General features: G+C 36.3%; 1 protein-coding gene across 1 annotated transcript; it reads left to right on the top strand.

Moving 5' to 3' along the window:
• Nucleotides 1-13,032: 13,032 nt before the first annotated feature.
• LOC131637536 (secreted RxLR effector protein 161-like) lies at nt 13,033-13,701 on the top strand. The gene has a single exon (XM_058908131.1). It carries the CDS (start codon nt 13,033-13,035, stop codon nt 13,699-13,701), a length of 669 nt encoding a protein of 222 aa, XP_058764114.1.
• Nucleotides 13,702-20,352: the final 6,651 nt, after the last annotated feature.

Here is a 20,352-nt window from a genome sequence, read left to right as displayed (position 1 = left end):
TTCTTGTCGCCAGATTTAGCCTTCTGTAATCAATGCAAACTCTCTACCCTGTTACTGTCCTTGTAGGGATTAACTCATTTTTCTCATTTTTTATCACTGTAGTTCCTCCCTTTTTTGGAACTACATGAACAGGACTCACCCAAGCACTATCAGATATAGGGTAGATCATCCCAGCATCTAATAGTTTCACCACTTCTTTTCTGACAACTTCCTTCATTGCTGGATTCAACTTCCGTTGAGGTTGGACTACAGGTTTGTGATCATCCTCCATGAGAATTTTGTGCATGCGAACCGTAGGACTAATACCTTTCAAATCGTCAATCGACCATCCCATGGCCCCTTTGTGCTTTTTTAGAACCTCAACAAGTCTGTTCTCTTGGATAACTTCAAGGTGTGAACTTATGATAGCCGGACATTTGCTTTCTGTGTCTAGGAAGACATATTTGAGGTTTTCCGGTAGTTGTTTCAATTCAGCCCCCTTCTTTGGTTCATCTTTATTTTCCTCTACTAACGGTTGCCTTAAATCCTCCCACCAATTTTGTCGAGAACTTTTAAAGAACGGTTTTGCTTCCATCATATTCAACACTTCTATCTCTTTTTCGTTAACCTCTTCAGCTTCGTTAAAAATTGATAAACTCAACACTCTTTCTAAAAGTAATTTTTGTGACTTCAAAGCATTCTCATTGTTAACAATTTGATCAATCACCTCAATATGTTGACTAGTAGCAACATCATCCTTGTATTTCATGGTGTTTCGCACATCAATTTTTAACTCTTCATCGTACACCTTCAAGGTCATCGTGTCTTCTTCTATGTCTATCAAACATCTCCCGGTCTCTAAGAATGGTCTCCCCAAAATGATCGGAATTTCTTCATCCTTTGGCATCTCTAAAATTACAAAATCCACTGGAAACACAAACTTGTCAATTTTGACGAGCACATCTTCTACTATCCCGTAAGGTCTTTTTACGGAATGATCTGCAAATTGGAGTGTCATTCTTGTATCTTGAACTTTACCAATTCCCAATCTCTTGTAGATGGACAGCGGCATAAGGCTCACACTTGCTCCTAAATCAATAAGAGCCTTTTTAAATGATCTATCCCCAATGGTACAAGGAATAGTTACAGAGCCTCGGTCCTTCTTTTTCACCGGAATCTTCATACCCTGCAAAATAGCACTACAAGTTTCAGTTAGAATAATTGGGTCACGTTCGGTGGTCCTTTTCTTGGAGATGATGTCTTTCATGAACTAGGCATATGTAGGCATTTGTTCTAATGCCTCCAGGAATGGAATGTTTAACTCAAGTTTCTTAAACATCTCCAGGAATTTTTCAAAATTTTTCTCATGTTGCCCCTTCTTCTTATTTCTTGTTGGAAAAGGTAATTTAATTGCCGGTTTTTGTTCACTAGTCTTCCCTTTAGTTGTTGGTTCCAACACACCTAAGTCTTCCGCTTCTACCTCATTCTCTTTTATTTCTACATCCACTTCAAGCAATGGCTCTTCTTCTTCAGCACTCTCCTCCACAACTTCTTTAGCTTTACCACTTCTAGTTACCATAGCGCTCACATTATTATGGTCTTTGGGATTCGTAACCATGGCACTAGGTAAAGCACCAGGTTGCTGAGGACTTGCCAATTGTTGTGCTATTTGACTCATCTGAATTTCAATATTTTTAATTGATGCTCCCGTATTCCGAAAATTACTTCTTGTTTCTTCTTGAAATTGGGAGCTTTGAGCAGCCATTTTTTCAATGGCGATCTCCCAATCTGCTTTTCTTGGCCCTTGTTGCTGGAATTGTTGTTGAGGTTGCTGATAAGGTTGTTGATACGGTTGTTGTTGTGGTGGCCAATATTGCTGTTGTTGTTGTGGAAGACTTTGATAAGGAACAACCCCTTGTTTTGGAACATTCCCTTGTTGATCTTTCCAGGAGAAATTCGGATGATTCTTCCACCCTGGATTGTAAGTATTGGAGTAAGGGTTGTTCTGTTTCAAAAAGTTGATTTCTTCCACCTGCTGAGCTGTTACCACACAATGCACGACAAAGTGAGGTCCTCCACATATTTCACAATTCACTGCTTGAATCGGTTGAGTCGGCTGAACTTGAGCCACCGTTTGTTTCTCAAGAGCCATTTGTTTTAATCTGCGCTCAACTTCAACTACGATCTGATCTTCCATCTTAACAACTTGATTTGACAACTTCAAATCAACTAGCCCTTCTAGTTGATTTACACTGCGGTCATACAACTCTAAGTGTTCGTTTGCTGCAATAGCATCAATGATCTTCTTTATCTCAGTGGCTGTTTTAAAATTCGTTGAACCACCAGCAGCTGTGTCAATTAGTTGTTTAGTCTTAAGCTTAAGACCATTCACAAAATTCTGCATTTGTTCGGTTGCATCCATGTTATGAGTAGAACATGCAACCAACAACCACTTGAACCTTTTATATGCATCTCCTAGTGATTCTCCTTCCTTCTGTTTGAAATTGACTATATCATATCTTTTGCAGATATACACAGAAGCTGGAAAATATTCATTCAGAAATGTTGTCTCCATTTGTTGCCAAGTTGTGATACTTCCAGCAGGTAAAGAGAAAAACCACTCTTCAGCATCGTCTGACAATGTAAATGGAAACATCACCAATTTCTTGGCTTCTTCAGAATGCCCCTCTATCTTTAGTGACGTTGTCATAGTAAGAAACCTTTGTAAGTGTTTATTTGCATCTTCATTAATTCTTCTAGAGAATGGTTTCTTTTCTAGTTGTCGTATTGTTGCCGGGTGTAACTGAAAGTGGGCAACATTGACCGGTTGGTTAACAATTGTCATCCGGCCAAGAGGTGCATTTGCTCTCCCATAATCACCTAAAAGCCTTTCCACAGGAGGTGGGCCTTCGGCCATAGTTTCAGGTTCAGAATGTGAATGCTCAGAATGGATTGAATTAGTCTCCTCTATTTCAGGATCCGAAACTATCAGCGTTTCTTCTTTTGCTTCCAGTTTTCTTTATGTTTAGCTTCTCGGCGTCTCGCTCGGAATAATCTTTCTGGTTCTGCGTCAAAAAGAAGTTCAGCTGAGGCCTTACCTCGCATACAAAGATTAGATGAATATTAGTACGAGCAGTTCAAATAACAGAAAATAAAATTTTGATTGCAGAGCAACAAAAATTCAATTGAATTATTACAAAGTAGTTATAAAAGGGTAAAAACCAAGTATCGATCTCGAGGACTGCGTTGGAATATAAGTTTTATAATTAATCAATTAAACAAAAAGATAACTGGGGTTTTTTGATTTAGTTATAATATCTAAACGTAGAATAAAAATAGCAGAATGTAAATTTAAGCTTTTTCACTAATATGAGTAAATGTCAAGGCAAGGTGTGTGATTTGCTCTGTAATAACTCTAAATCCTTATTTGAGATCTCTTTAACAAGTTCATGATATTCAATTACTAAATCTTTAGAGTGTTTGCCCCTAAATCCTTATTGGGAAAACCTTTGGTTTTTCATCTATAAATCCTAAGTCCTTAGAGAAATCAGATAAAACCAAGATTTTTCTATCAAGAGTTCTTAGTGACCATAGGGTATCCCTAGTCCTAGGTGATATCTACTATGGTTCAATTGAATACAAACCTTAACAATTGCGATCCGGAAAATTGTTAATCATATAACAATCTTTATTGGTCTGATAAAGAAGGCATTAAAAACGGTATAAAATTGAATTGAATAACATAAACATGAAATTGATCAAATTAAAGTATCAAAGTCATTACAAACCAAATCAGGGACACCCTCATAGCATTGGGGGTTTAGCTACTCATATTGTTTGAAAGAAATTTGAAAGTACCAAAGTTAAACATTACAGATAATTAAGGATTTTTATCTTCAATTGCTCTTGCTCATAATTGATCTCCGTTCTTCAATAATCTCATACGTTGCTCTGACTCAGATTTAATTTCTCCCTTCTGTAAAAGATGCCTCTTCTCTTCTTGATCCTTCACTATATATTGCAAACCCTTCTTTTTAAGTCGGAAAGTACCAAAACACCCTTCTGGATCACTTTTTGAGTAGAAAACATAAAATCATGAAAATCAGCGTAACAAGCCAACACGGGCCGTGTTAGGCAACACGGGTACCCTTGTTGGTCCTCTCGATCCTTTTAAATCAAATTGCGCACTTAGTAGCAGCAACACGGGCCGTGTTAGGCAACAGGGGTACCCGTGTTGCACCACTGTTTCTTCACTGTTGTTTCTTGATTGCCTGCCTGGCATCACGGGTCGTGTTACTCAACACGGGCGCCCGTGTTGCACCTCTGATTCTCTCCTTTCTTCTTTGTCTTGCTCCTTACTTCCGACATTTCTTGCAATGGGTAGAGTGAACAATCTCCTAGATCTGAGGCATCATTAAACATCCAAACCAAAGCATAAAATGGGAAAATAAACTCGAAAACAAATGAAAGGATAAAACTTGCCAACACACTCATACATACTTAAACCAATTTAAAAAAACTAAACTATGACATTGAGCAGTGCGAAATACCTGGATTATCATCAGAAAAGTGACAAAAACATCATGAGATTCGTGACCGATCAATCATCATGAATAGTGTAGACACGATCATCTTTCCAAGATCTAATTCAGTTACTACAAACGGTGCTGACACAATTAACATTAAAAGATCTAATTCTATCATCAAGAACGGTGTAGACACGATCATCTTTCCAAGATCTAATTCAGTTACTACGAACAGCGCTGACACAATCAACATTCAAAGATCTAATTCTATGATCACGAACAGTGTAGACACGATCATCTTTCCAAGATCTAATTCAGTGCTAACACGATCAACATTCAAAGATCTAATTCTATCATCACAAACAGTGAAGACACGATCATCCTTCAAAGAAAGAGGCAGATACAATCAATACGAAAGCTCATCCTGGCACTCATCAATACATCGGATCCAGTCTAATGTACGACTCATCCTAAGTACATCCCTTCTGATATAGCCTAATGTACGCCCATTCCTAACCACCATATGACATTCCCTCAGATACAATCTAGCGTATGACTTGTTCTGATCCCTATCTTATCTCCAAAAAATAGATGGAATCTTTAAGCCCATCTCTAACAATCATCTCTCAATACTTCGAGCTCAGATACAGTCTAACGTACGACTCATTCTAACTCTCATATTATCAAAACCAGATGGCATCTTTAAGCCCATTTTTGACAATATCTTGGCGAAACCTGGATGGCATCTCTAAGCCCATCTCCGACAATACTTTTCCTAGATGGCATCTTTAAGCCCATCTCCGAAAAGTCCTTGCATAATCAAGGGCAAATTTCTTGGTATTCTAGTGTTCAATCCTCTTCCACCTTCGGACTCCGACATGCATGCATGCCAATCTACATCCTCAGGTTTAACAAGATTGAACAGGGGAAGCTATCAAAACCCAAAATTTTCCCATCATATTTTGGCTCACATGACTCTCAACTGCTTAAGACTGTGCAAGAATTGAGCATATTTACCTATCTCCTAGGCAATCAACCCACAACTAGGGTTTTTCTTCTCTCAAGGTAAAATCAGGTTTTGATACCTCAAGTGGACTTCATGGCTTCTCATATGCCTCAAAGAATCCTCACTTCAATTTTCAAGCTCTGATTCACAAGATTGCTCAGTCAATGGATCAAATGATCAATAGTCGACTGATTTGACCTAAAAGTCAACTATGGTCAACATACAACCAAAATTCCTGATTTTTGGTCAATATCAATATTTTGAAGTAAAATTCATAATTTGATCAAAGATTGATCATGATTAGTCAAGGAAAGCTCAAAACTCATCAAAACTTGAAGTTGCTAAATTAGGGTTTCTAGGAGAAAGTCAACTCAACTTTGACTAGCCATAAGTCTCTCATACTTCATCAAAAATTCCCCAACCAAAGCTCATTCTAAAGGAAATTCAATTCTCTACAACTTTGATGTTGGGCCCAAAGTCAATAAATGTACCATTTGAGAGATATGAGCCAAAACATTACAGGTCCTTCTAGAAGCTCCTGAAAAGCAGTTTTTTTGTCAGGAGCTATATCTTCAAGATAAAATCCTCAAATGCAAAATGTGTTCCAAAGTGGCTTATAGAGGACATCTCGAGATTTCCAAAAATTACTAGAACATATTCATAGGATAAATATTAAGAAGGTTATGGATTGCTAAAGTTGGGCAATTTTGTGAGAATGCATGAAATGCAAAGTAGTGAATCTTGTCGTTTTGGACTCATGGGCCTAAATCTGGTTTGAATCATGACCCTAAGCATATCCACGACCTCTAAGCCCAATCACATGCTCTCCTTTTATTTATTTTATTTATTTTTGGATTTAATTAATATGAATTCAATTTTAATTAAAATAAATAATGAAAAATCAAAGATTTTGTGTTAAGCTTATTTTGTGATCAAATATTAAGAATATACTCATAATATTTGATTGAAAATTCGTGGCAAAGGGATTGGAGACTAGATTAGACCAAATTAGTAAGATTTGGATCAAATTTCCAACAAGATATTTTCATCTTTCCAAGTCATCAATCCCATGATTTTCTTCCAATATTTCAACCCTAAAATCATTCCCTATATATACTTTATATATTCAGAAGCAAAGGAATGGAAAAAGAAGGTCAGAAAACCCTAGCAAAAACCTCAAAAAATCTCAAGAAAAGCAAGTTTTCATTTTAGGGTTTGCAGCCACTCACAAAGACAAATAACCTTCCAATCCTCTTCCTGGGACGACATAAGGTAAGTTTGAAGTAATATACAGGTGCCATGACATGTAAAGCATGCATACCAATTTCTCATATTTACACATGATCTTGTCTTTTCGGATCTCCCTAATTATCATGTTTTACTGAGATTTGATGATGTGTTTGAGTTCTTCATGAAGTTTAGAGAGGGACTGTGTCATTGGAACGGAGTTATCAGGCTTAAACGCCCCCCACCATTGTTAGGGAACAAGTGAAGTGTGTAGCCGTTTTCATGGATGCAGTGGCTTTCGGACCAAAGCGACCCCATATTCGTGATCAGGAGCCTGATTTCATATGATCTGGGCATTTATCTGGTTTGGCTAACACTTTTTTTTTAGTTTCTAACGTTTTGCAGAATTGATAAAAAAAGCGCAGCAAAATTCGCAGGTAATTCCCCGGGAAAATCCGTAGGTGCGGAGGATGAAGATGATGAACAGGGACGATGACTCATTGACCCCACGCGCATGATTCTCATTGGCCCGTCAACAGATTGTCTCTCTCTCTCTCTCTCCAAATATGATTCGTTGGTCAGCGTGAAAGGACCCCACTTCTGAAATATTTGTTGACTTTGCTGAATTCCATGCGTGTTATTATTTGTTTAACATTTTGTATTCATTTAACAAATAAATTGTGCAGCATACTTGGAAACAGCGTTTGCTGGTGAGTGCAAGGGTCTGGTTTCGAACCATACCCTTGACGCTTAATTTTAACAAGAGTTTTTTTGTCACATTCCCCCAGATCACACGCCGCATCCCCACGCATGTTCATGATACACCTCCCCACTGTGAGTCCTCAAAGGAACAGCAACACCAGGTCCCAGCGCCCTCTTTTCCTTATTTTCTCTATTTTTTTTCTTAATTTATTTTTATTTTTTTAACCTTTTTCAATTAAACACTTTTCCAATTAAACCAACCATTTATCAATTAAGTTAGGATTAGCTAATAGCTTTATTTTAATTTATTTTTTTAATTAAGTTATTATATTAATTTAATCATTAGATTAATTTAGTTATTAGATTAATTTAGGTTAACTAATTTAAATAATTTAATTAATTAACGAATTATATTTGATTAGATAATTAGGTTTAATTTTTAGGTTAAATTAATTAGATAATTAGGATTTGTACATAATTTTTCTTAAACATTTAATTTAGTTTAAAATTAGGATTTAGTTTAATAATTAAATTAATTTAGGTTCATCTAATTTCCTTAACCCTGATTTTTCTTCCACCGCGATTCTCTTCTCATCTCAAAAATCTTGAATGTCGCATGATGTTTAAATTCTGTCTTTTATTTAAATTACTCATTTATCCTATTATTTAATTTCTAGAAACTATGTGTAGGTTGCAAGGTTTTTGATGTAATAGTTAATTAGGCTTTTATTTCCTCGCACTTTACTTTCCGCATCTCCCCAAAGCCATGTAATAGCGTACGATATTTACTTTCCGCACTTTATTTTCCCGTCAATATACTAACTACGTGTTTAGTAAAGTAGGGAGTGACAACAATTAATCGAATCTAGTTCACCTAATGCAAGATAAATATCTGAATTGAATTCACATGATCGTTGCACCCACACACCTTTAAGGTAATCCCTCTTATGCTGCCTTTCGATCAAAATAGTCAAGTCCCTCGAGCGTAGGGATACCTTAGCATATGCTGCCTACGAATTCAAATCATCATAGTCCCTCCGATAAAAGATCACAATCCCTTCGAGTTGCCTACGATCAAAATGATCTCATCCCTCGATGTTGCCTCGGTAAATGATGATCGTCCCTTCGAATGCTAAGGTATCCTTACTGGTTGCCTACAAATGACTATTCACATCCTTTTCTAAAGACTTCCTGCCTTTCTTATGGTATGCATAGACTTATGGCAAACGAAGACCCTCGATGACCCGATCACATCCAATGAAAGGACTACCTACCCTCCTTATAGTATGGATAGTCCCTTCAAACGAAAGACTTAAAGAACAAGAAAGACAAACTTAGGGTAGGTAGCTCTTAACTGCTTGCTCACAAATTCAAATCAAACTTTCAAATGCTTTTTAAACCTCTTTCAAAATAATTTCCAACAGGCTACACTTATTTACAAGTTAATGTCCTAATTCAAGAAAATCTTTACTAAACACACACGACACTTCTTTCAAACAATTCAAGCAAACAAGTAAGCTAAGCAATTAAGAGCCCATGGATAAACATGGACACAAAGGGTGCTAACACATTCCCTTTGTATAAACTACCCTCGAACTCAATCCCTTTCAAAAAGGTCTTTCCTGTTCTTTTTGCCTTTCCAAATGGATAAAATAAAAGTCGGTGGCGACTCTTGCTACCCGCACATATTTTAAAAGTTAGTTCTCCAACCGTATTACACTCCTAGAGTAGGTATTGTTGATACCAAATTGGGTGAACAATTATTTGTGTTCTTTAAATTTTTTGCACAACACTTTTATACCTTGTCATTGTGTGTGTTTGGAAAATGTTGTCTCAACATCCTTTAAGAAATTTGTGATATGAACGCCACAATTTCAATTGGTATCAAAGCAGACATCTTGATTTGACTCTAGGTGAGATTTCCGGAAAATACTTTATGGTACAATGGACAAGGAAGGAGGGGGGTTATTGAATATACCACATATTCTTGATGGAACCAACTATGACTATTGGAAAGCTTGCATGGTAGCTTTCATTAAGTCCATATATGAAAAGGCCTGGTGCAAAGGTTGGAGTCCTCCTGAGGTTAAAGATAAGGACGTCAATGTTACAGTCAAGTAGGAGGTAGACTGGGATGATAAAGATGATACAGAAGCCATGGGAAATTCCAAAGCTTTAAATGCCCTATTCAATGGAGTGGACAAGAACATCTTCAGACTGATCAGTGGTTGTAGTGTTGCTAAAGATGCTTGGGAAATCCTAAAGACTACACATGAAGGAAACTCTAAGGTAAAGATGTCAAGACTTCAACTTCTTACCACTAAGTTTGAGAACTTAAGAATGAAAGAAGATGGGAGTATTCATGACTTTCACAAGAATGTTGTGGATATTGCCAATGCCTCTAGTGCACTTTGAGAGAAGATATTTGATGACAAACTGTGAAAGTTGATGATCTTATGGGATCACTTCAAACCTTTGAGACGAGACTTGGCAAATAGTCTAAAAAGAAGAAGAGCTTAGCATTTGTGTCCAATGCTGAGAATTTAGAAGACAAAGGTGAAGATCTTTTGCTACTCGGTAGACAATTCAATAAGGTGTTTAAAAAGATATACTGGAAGCCGAGACCACATGTCAAGAATAAGTCTCTCGACATCAGCAAAAATCAAGATGTTGATATATTGTTCAAAAATGAAGAGCAGTTCTATCAAGGAGAAGAAGTCCAGTGTCATGAGTGTGAAGGATATGGATACATAAAAGCTGAATGTCTTACATATATCAAGAGGCAGAAAAAGGGGATGGCTATGTCATGGTCAGAAGATGAGTATGAAAGTGACACTAAAACTACCAAGCATGTCACTACCTTATCTATGGTGTGTGATGAAGAATCGGATTGTGAAGAGCTTACCTTTGAAGAACTTTCCAAAGCTTACAAGGAATTATGTCTCAAAAATATTAAATATGATCAATATGTTGAAGATCAGAAGAGGATTATTGCACAACTTCAGAATGAGAAGGTGAAGCAACTGTCTATCCTCTCTGAACTCAAAGGAGAGGTTAAATTGCTTAACTCGAAATTAAACAATATGACAATCTGTTAGAATATTTAACAGTAGCTCCAATGTGCTAGATAAGATTCTTCAAATTAGGAAGAATGTAGGTAATAGCAAAGACATTGATTATACTCATCAAGGAAAGGACAAAACTAAAGTGGAAGAAGTGAAGTTTGTTTCTGCTAGAGGAAAATAGAAGATGTCAGATCAAAGGCCTCAACATCCTCAGAAACATCAAAAGAATCTCTTTGAAAAGAAGAATCAAAGATGTTATTATTCTAGAAGCTTTGGGCACATAAAAGCCATTTGTTACAGGTTGCATGGATACCCCAAGACAGATATGCATCCCAGAAAGGAATGAACTGGTGGTAAATCTAAGAAGAAGTGGACTCCTAAGAAGGTTGTGAATGCACTCATAGCTCACACTTCTCTTAGATCCTCTACTAAAAAAGACTGGTATTTTGACAGTGGGTGTTCTAAACACATGACCAATGTGCAAAAGTTCTTAATAAATATCAAGCCTCATTCTAGCTGTTATGTCACTTTTTGAGATGGATCAAAAGGTGAGATAAAAGGTGTTAGTAAGTTGGGCCATGCATGACAACCAAGTCTTGACAATGTTTTTCTTGTTAAAGGGCTAGCTTCAAACTTCATTAGCATTATTCAACTTTGTGACCAAGGCCTCAAAGTTAACTTCAATAAGGCTGAATGTCTTGTAACAAATGAGGAAGGAGGGGTTATCATGAAGGAAACCATATCCAAAGATAATTGCTACCTATGGAGTCCTCAAGAAGCTTAATGCTTTTCAATTTGTTTGATGTCAAACAAGGATGAAAATAAGCTATGGCATCAAAATCTTTGACATATCCGCTTGAAAAGTCTGAAGAATGTCATATCCAGTGAAGCTGTCAGAGGTAATCCCAAATTAAAGATTGAGGAAGGAAGGATCTGTGGTGAATTCCAAATTGGGAAGCAGACAAGGATGTCCTATAAGAAGCCCCAACATCTTACTACCACATCAAAGGTTCTTGAGCTCCTACACATGAACTTAATGGGACCTATGCAGGTTAAAAGTTTGGGAGGAAAGAAATATGCCTATGTGGTTGTTGATGACTTCTCAAGATTCACCCGGGTGAATTTTATCTGAGAGAAGTCTGATGTCTTTGAAGTTTTTAAAGAACTGCGTCAAAGGGTCCAAAGAGAGAAAAGATGCAATATGGTCAGAATCAGAAGTGACCATGGAAAGGAGTTTGAGAACAACAAATTTGAAGAATTTTGTTCTACTGAAGGGATTAGTCATGAGTTCTCAACAAAATGGGGTGGTGAAACACAAAAATAGAACTATCCAAGAATGTGCAAGGGTCATGCTTCATGCTAAGAAACTCCCATACTATTTCTGGGCCGAAGACATGAACATTTCATGTTATATCACCAACAAAATGAATATCAGATATGGAACCTCAGTTACTCTCTATGAATTGTGGAAAGGGAGGAAGCCAACTATGAAATACTTCCATGTGTTTGGGAGTAAATGCTACATTCTGGCTGATCGGGATCAAAGGAGGAAAATGGACCTTAAAAGTGACGAGGGAATATTTCTAGGGTACTCTATCAATAGTAGAGCATATAGAGTGTTTAACACAAGAACAAAGGTGATAATAGAGTCAATAAATATGGTGGTTGATGACTCACCAAAGGAAGATGGTGTCACAGATGATGCTGGAACATTCTTCCCTATGGATAATTCTAAAACATCTGCTCATGTTGAGAGTGTTGAAACATTCCCACCTCTGGATGTTACTATTGATGAATCAAGTGCTAATGCAGAATCTGCAGACACTGGGAAAGTTGATAAAGGATCCTTTATTAGGATTCAGAAAGATCATCCTAAGGAGCTAATCATAGGATACCTAAATAAAGGGGTGACCACCAGGTCAAGACAATTGGTGTCAAACTCCTTCTTTGTGTCAAAAGTTGAACCAAAGAATGTCAAGGAAGCTTTAACTGATGAGTTATGGATTAATGCTATGCAAGAGGAGTTTGAGCAATTCAGAAGTAATGAGGTTTGGGACCTAGTACCAAGACCTGAAGCAACTAATGTCTTTGGGAAAAATGGCTGTACAAGAACAAGTCAGATGAACAAGGTGTTGTTACCGGAAACAATGCCACACTTGCTTCTCAAGGATACACTCAGATTGAAGGAGTGGACTTTGATGAAACCTTTGCTTCTGTAGCTCGCCTAGAGTCTATAAGGTTACTACATGGGGTGGCATGTATTTTGAAGTTCAAGCTGTTCCAAATGGATGTTAAAAGTGCCTTCCTAAGTGGATACGTGAATGAAGAGGTGTATGTGGAATAACCTAAAGGATTTCGTGATCCTACCTTTCCAGATCGTGTGTTCAAACAAAAGAAAGCTTTGTATGGTTTGAAATAAGCTCCTAGAGCTTTGTATGAAAGGTTGACTGAGTTTTTAGTTCTTCATGGAAATAAAAAGGGTGTAATTGATAAAACCTTCTTTGTCAAAGAAAAGGATAGAAAACTCATGGTAGCTCAGATATATGTGGATGACATTATCTTTGGCGGGATGTCAGACGAGATGGACCAAAATTTTGTCATGCAGATGCAATCTGAGTTTGAGATGAGCTTTGTTGGTGAACTAACCTACTTTCTTAGGTTACAAATCAAGCGTATGGAAGACTCTATTTTTATTTGTCAAGAAAAATATGCTAAGAGTATTGTGAAGAAGTTTGGATTGGAGAATGTCAGCCACAAACTAACTCCGGCTCCTACACACTTCAAGCTAACCAGGGATGAAAAAGGGGTTGGTATTGATCAAAGTCTGCATAGAAGTATGATTGGTAGCCTCCTCTACCTTACTGCAAGCAGACCAGACATTACTTTTGCTATTGGAGTATGTGCTAGGTATCAAGAAGAACCTAAAGTGATTCATCTCAATCAAGTCAAAAGGATTCTGAAGTATGTGAATGATAGGTACAACTATGGGATATTGTACTCACATAGCTCAAACACTAAGTTATTGGGTTATTGTGATGCTGATTGGGATGGAAGTGTTGATGAGAGAAAGAGTACCTCTGGTGGATGTTACTTTCTAGGAAACAATTTCATGTTATGGTTCAGCAAGAAGCATAATTGTGTATGGCTTTCCACATCTGAAGCTGAGTATATAGCAGCGGGTAGCAGTTTCTCTTAACTAGTGTTGATGAAGCAAATATTTTTCGAATACAATGTCACACAAGATGTCATGACATTGTTCTGTGCAAATTTGAGTGCTATCAATATCTCCAAGAATCCTATTAAACACAGTAGGACTAAGCAAATTGACATCAGAAATCATTTCATTAGAGACCTTGTTAAAGACAAAGTCATAACTCTTGAGCATGTAAAAACAGAAAATCAGCTTGCTGATATTTTTACGAAGGCTTTGGATGTAGTCCAGTTTGAACAATTATGAAGCAAACTGGGCGTCTGTGTGTGAGTAATTATAGCAATTATTGACTGGGCTGTAGTCAAGCACTGAAGGGAAAGAAGGAAGACCAGATCATTGTCTCTCTCCCAACGTGACAAGAGAAGCTTCAGTGAGGATTCAAATATCCTGTTATCATCAAGGATGTCTGTTTGATCCTGGAATTTCAGTGCAACTTGCTGGTGTTGGCCCGGGATGTGTTTAGCATTTTAACTATATGTTATTGTTTGTGTGTGGTTTTTCTTTGTTGGTTACTTACAAATATTTCTTTGTCATATTATGGCTTAAAAGGGGGAGTAATATTGTGTGTGCTTTTACACTAACCACTAACCACTGATTGAGGGGGAGAAATTTATTTTTCTCTCTGGTGTGTTGTTGATTAGCTGCTGCTGTTGAGGGATAGATCCTTTACAGGTTAAAGAAGAGATGGATTAGCATGTTTGCAGAGATGTTAGACGCAGTGTTTTGACATCATACTGGTTTGGAAAATGCATCTCTCGACGACCGTGTGCAGATTCCACTGGACAACTAACATGTGTTGCATGTTTGTTTCTTCTACTACATCTCCACTTATAGAACTGTTGTTGTGTATTCTCTACAGGGCTGAGAATCGTTTGTGTGTTTGATTTATTTTCAGACACATGATTGTTAAGTTGTTTTAACCAAAATAAGCCAAAGGGGGATTGTTAATTCTCTATATTTTGGTTGGCATTATGTTCGGTAAAACTAACTTATGAGAACATGTTAAACAACATGTTCTATTCACTTCAACTAAAGAAGATGTCAAGAAAGAAGTCCTATGTAGGTTTCATTTGACTTCGCATCTATTAAGGTACAATTGGATCTGTTGAAGTTGGTTGATGTACATGTGCAGAATATTTTGGAATAGTATGCAATCCTATGTGGTGCTTGATTCAAGGGGTAAGAGATTGTCTCTGTTTTCAAGATATTTGATTAGTTACTAAATATGGAGAACATTTAGGAATCTAATATTTGGAGCCCTATCTATATGGAGAAGATTGTGGAAGATTTTCTGGAGTGCCCTGCAGCGATTTGAAGCCCAAATCAAGTCCAGAAGATTGATATTAATAGCAAGCATCAAACTTATATTTTTGTGTGAACTTACATTGTAATTTGTGTTAGGGTTTGTGCATTCTTGTCTATTGTGAGCCACTCTAATATCACATTGATAGAAGAGTTTGGTGTTTTCATTGAGTTGTAAGTTTTGTGTTCATATAAGCTTTTAAGCATTGAATGAATGTGTTTTAGAAGTATGTCTTCTAATATTTGTAATCATTTTGAGGGGGATTGAGGAAGGGCCTCATAACTAGGTGAGTCTTAGGTATAAGTATAGCACGGGTAGTGATTAAGTGAGAAATCAGAAAACCGGAGGTTGTTTACGTGTGAATTGGAGGTTGTTTACTTAGCACTTTGAATTGATACTATCATAATGGACTTATCCCTGGCTTGGTATCCCCCAAAGTAGGTATTGTTGATACCGAAATGGGTGAACAATTACTTGTGTTCTTTAAAGTTTCTGCACTGCATTTTTATACCTTGTCATTGTGTATGTTTTGAAAATGTTATCTCGACATCCTTTAAGACATCTGTAATCTGAACGCCGGGATTTCAATATGTTAATCCTTTAGGATTTAGCTTGATACCTTTTGTGTGCTTTCTTGTCTCAAAACTACTACTAATAAAATTATATTTCCACTTATTCAAGAATTGTTCAATTACTTTCATATACATATATCTATTAATTAACTATCTCACATATAGATATGGAAGCAGCGATGGACTAAAATTTTGACTTAGGAGAAATTATGATAAGTTACAATTACTTTGTTTACTTAATTTTTATTAAGTGTTATAATGAGTTTATGTATCTAGCATAATAAAAATGGAAAAATAAATAGAAAATCATATAGAATATTTAAATATTATTGAATATGAAGGAAATTATGAAGGAAGTATTTTAATAGATCCAACCATATTTCAAAAAATATAAAAAGGAAGATTTAGATTTAACTAAGAATGCAAGTATGAAGGGTAAAGAAAAAACTTGAGGAGTAATGAAGAGATTTAACCAAAAGGATAATATTATATATTATGGTAAACTATTTAATTAAACACCAGCTAACATAGAAGATGCCCAAGGACATACTTACGTAAAATTATTAAATATACATAAACTTATGGAACTCAAGAAAAATATATATAAAGATTAATATAGAACTAAAATAGGATATATTCATATAGGAGCAATACAAGTATTAATCAAAGCAACTTTTCAAGAAGGAATCAATTCTCCAGTGAAGAGAACTCCTTTAATTCTTCTTCTAAGTCTTCTTTTAATAGCACAAGAAGAGAAATCTGTTGAAGGGTAGAATTGAAATATGCAATTCTAGTTGTATAGTTCAAACGACACTAAGGGAGTGGTAGACAATATTGCACATTAGTATTGACCTAGCGCCACCCTAGGAAAAGTATATACCACTTATTATTTCCTCTCGTGAATTCAAATTTGATCTTCTGTCTTCTAATCTTCAGAGACTTCAGATAGTAGATGTTGAAGCATGTTTAGAAGGATCAAAATATTGAGTTTCGAGAACCTAAGTCTTCAGAGTCTTCGGAACTTGTTCAAACAGAACTTTATCTTTAGAGTCTTCATCACTTGGTCTTTTTATACTTCAGAACCTAAGTCTTCGGATTCTTTAGAAGTTGTTCGCTCAGAACCTTGTCTTCAGAGTCTTCAGTACTTGGTCTTCAAATATTCAGAGCCTAAGTCTTTAGAGTTGTCAGAACTAGTTCTTCCAGAACCTTGTCTTTAGAATCTTCAGCACTTGGTCTTTTGAATCTTTTTCTTCACACTCTTTAGAACTTGTTCTTCCAAAACCTTGTCTTCAGAATCTTTAGAACTTGGATAACAGAATCTCATAACAAGAGGAGGCCCCAAAAGCTCTTTCATGAGAGTCTAAATCAGAAGCTCTATTACAATGTTCATCAGAACCGTTGTTATATAAGCATTCTCGAACTTTACTGAATCTGTAAACCTGCTGATTTCTTTCAGAGTTGAAGTGTGCTTTGTTTAGAACCTGATGAGATCACACGCCTTTTCTTAAGATTTAGAACCTGCTAGCAAAATCTTCACAATATACATAAAACCTTAGAATACAAAATGTTCTCTAAGATATCATGTAATGTTATTATCAAAACCTAAGGCCACATGTATAACCAAATATTGTTCTTACAATATCCCCCTTTTTTATGATGACAAAACCGTGTATTTTGATGAACAATTTATACTAGTTTTAAATCACATAAAACAAATAGAAAGTTTAGCTAAGCACCCCCCTGAGATCAATATTCTCAAAATTCATTTAAGCTTGTCCAGAGGCTCCCCCTGAGCACAAGACTTACAAAGTAACATGGAAGTATAAGAAAGAAATAGGAAAGGAATACTTCAATGTTTCCAAAACCATCAGAGTTTGACTAAAAATTCCTGGTTCTTCATCTCATATCATGGCTTGCTATCAGAACACGATGAATTGACAAAAACGGGTTGAACCTTATTGACATAACTTGTTTGTGAATATGCATTAAGCTTCAGAGCAAGGTTCATCGGATCTTTACCATGTTCAGAACATTTGAATTTACTAGCTTCTCAAATCTTGAGTAGTCTTCTGACTTTCATCTAGAGTTTTGTCTATCTATAAAATTCTAGTGAACTTTTGCAAAGTTCCTGAGTCAAACATGTTAGACACAAAAATATCTTATAACATATATCATTTATGGGAAATAAATTTGTGAGAATTAGATATATCAAAATCATCTTTACTTTTCTCGCTTTATTAGAAATCAAAAAGACGTTAACAAACTAACCAAAAAGATAACACGTCATTGATCAAGCTAATAAAGTACATGATTTTAACAATAAAGACAAAAGAAACAAAAGAAACAGGGGTCCAAAGGGACAAAGGAAAAACAAAACAAGGCTAGGGTTGTTCAAATATCTTCAAGGATATCTCCTGCAGCATCATCAATATCCCATTGGTCATCGCCTGTTGTTCTTCACGCTACTTTTCTTCCACTATAAACTTTTGTTTGACAAAAGTCTTTCTTTCCTTAAACTCTTCTGGAGTTTGTTGAAGCAGAACACACACATCCCCAGAACCAGATGAAAATGTCTTCTCTACACCTGAAGATTCTCCAACTAGCCGCTCAGAAGGAATCTCAACCAGAGTGAGATCTTGTTGAACAGAAGTAGGCTTTTCAGGAATAGGAACTTCCAGAGCAAGAAGATAGAGCATGGGAGGAGTAGGAGTAAGCTGGCTTGTAGCAATATCGACATTCCTTTTCCTCAAAGCTTCCTTAAAGCAAAATAACTGAACTTCAAAAGCTCTAGAGTGCATCAATTGCTTGAATTCATTCCAAGTAGAATCTTATGGACCTAATACGTCTGCAGTAGCATCTGCCAAGACCAGCAGACGGTCTACAACCTCATATTCAAAATTGAGTAATATTTCATTAGAGGTAGGTGGAAGTATGTTGTTTTGAAGAAAGTGGATATTAGAAGAAGTGAATTATGGATATGGATCGCTTTCAGGAGCAACAATGATTATGAGAATTTCTTCTTCATAATATTGAACTGGTTTGCAAATGTTCGATGTTGGTTAGAGAGTCTCCTGATGCAGTTATAGGTTCATCTTCATAATATGGTGGAGGGGGTTTTGAGTTTGTAGTGATATGGTGTTTGTGGTGGTTAAAGTTTGTTTAGGAGAAATAATGGATCGTGGGTTCAAATTTGTGGTTGGAGTGGAAGTGGTTTGGATAGAAGAGCACGAATTACTACTTTCATTAAGAATATGAGGAGTAGATGAGGAGGCCTTACATGAGTGAGACTTGAGTTTTCTTTTCTTCTTGGCATGTCCAGATGAACCATCTTTAGCAAATATTTTGAACGAATTTCTTTTCTTCTTCTCAACACAAGAGGGATGGGGAATGGGAAAGATCTTCCTTGAAAACAAAGTTGTGTATTTTTTAGGAGGAGGTTTAGAAAATCTTGCAAGATTGTACGCTGGATAATATGATGTCTCTATTCTTATTTTGGAGATGAAATCTTTATCCAGATTACTTGGATGAGTGATGGATTCTGAGATTTTTCCCATGTTGACTATATTTCTTCAATCTAGAGGATTTCCAATCAGGACTTCAAGTTACCAGTTAGGTTTAATTCCTCCATTAACCAACTTTCCACGAGAATGTATGTGATCAGAATTTCCAAAGGAATCCAGTATTTAGTATTCTTCTCACCATCTCCAGTCGTCTTCATGATATCCACCATATATATGAACAATACTGTTGGTAGGCATATCTTTTCTCCAGTAGGGATGAAATACAATGTGTACTTCTGGTCCACTTCAATAAAGTCTATGGTGTCTAAGAATCTTCTGTATTGTATACATTCTCAGAGAATTTTGAATCACATTCTTAGATTCATGGGAAGATCAAAGGTGCAGATAGAATCCTCTCCATTCAAGAAGATGATAGGACTAATCTCAAGCTTTTTTTAGCAAAAGAAATCCCACTTGATTTCTCAATAGCATATCCATAGCCGATGCACAGAGCTCTTTCTCCATCATGTTGAAGGAGTTTTGTACTGTCTCCTTAAGAAATGCATATGTCTCTTCCCAAGAATTTTGAGAAAATATAACCACCTAGAGAAACGAATGCATGAATCCAGAAACCTTTGAGAAGTTTGAGATAAAATGTTTAGCTGTTCAACTGGAATAGAGAGATGAATGTTCGGGTCTGGTTGAGATTGTTGCTTCTGAGTAGTTTGCATTTGTTGTTGATGAGACGATGATCCTTGAATACCTAATGGAGTAACTTGTTGTTGTTGACCGTCTGATTTCTTTTATATTGTTGAGACATTTTGTGGATGAACATGAATACGAACACGATTTTTAGGGTTTTAGAGATTTTAAGGCTCAAAAATAAGAAAGTGCAGGGTAATGGTAGCGAAAGTGTGTGAAGTGAAGTGAGTGGGTTTTAAATATAGTTTTGCAATGATAAAAAAAAATTGAATAGTGCAAAACATTCTAACAAGCGGTAAAGTGAAATGATTTTAACCTAATCCCAAAAGGAAAAACTCATCTCCCAAGACATCACATCAAGAGAAAGCGTGATTTACGACAAGACAACTGTCTTTCGCTAATTCACCAACCTTTCATAATCCTGACGCCTCATTAATGAACTAAACTCTTCAGTTTCCTATGAACAAATTTTTTTCAAAAAGAAGAAGATTCTGACCTAGGACAGTTTTGATACATGAGAACTTCACTTTTCAAAAGCCCCACATTTCAAAGTAAAAGA

Source organism: Vicia villosa, unplaced genomic scaffold (genome assembly GCF_029867415.1).
Source record: "Vicia villosa cultivar HV-30 ecotype Madison, WI unplaced genomic scaffold, Vvil1.0 ctg.002020F_1_1, whole genome shotgun sequence".
Classification (NCBI taxonomy): domain Eukaryota; kingdom Viridiplantae; phylum Streptophyta; class Magnoliopsida; order Fabales; family Fabaceae; genus Vicia; species Vicia villosa.
The sequence above is the reverse complement of the archived record's forward strand: the minus strand, read 5'-3'. Positions and strand labels throughout refer to the sequence as shown.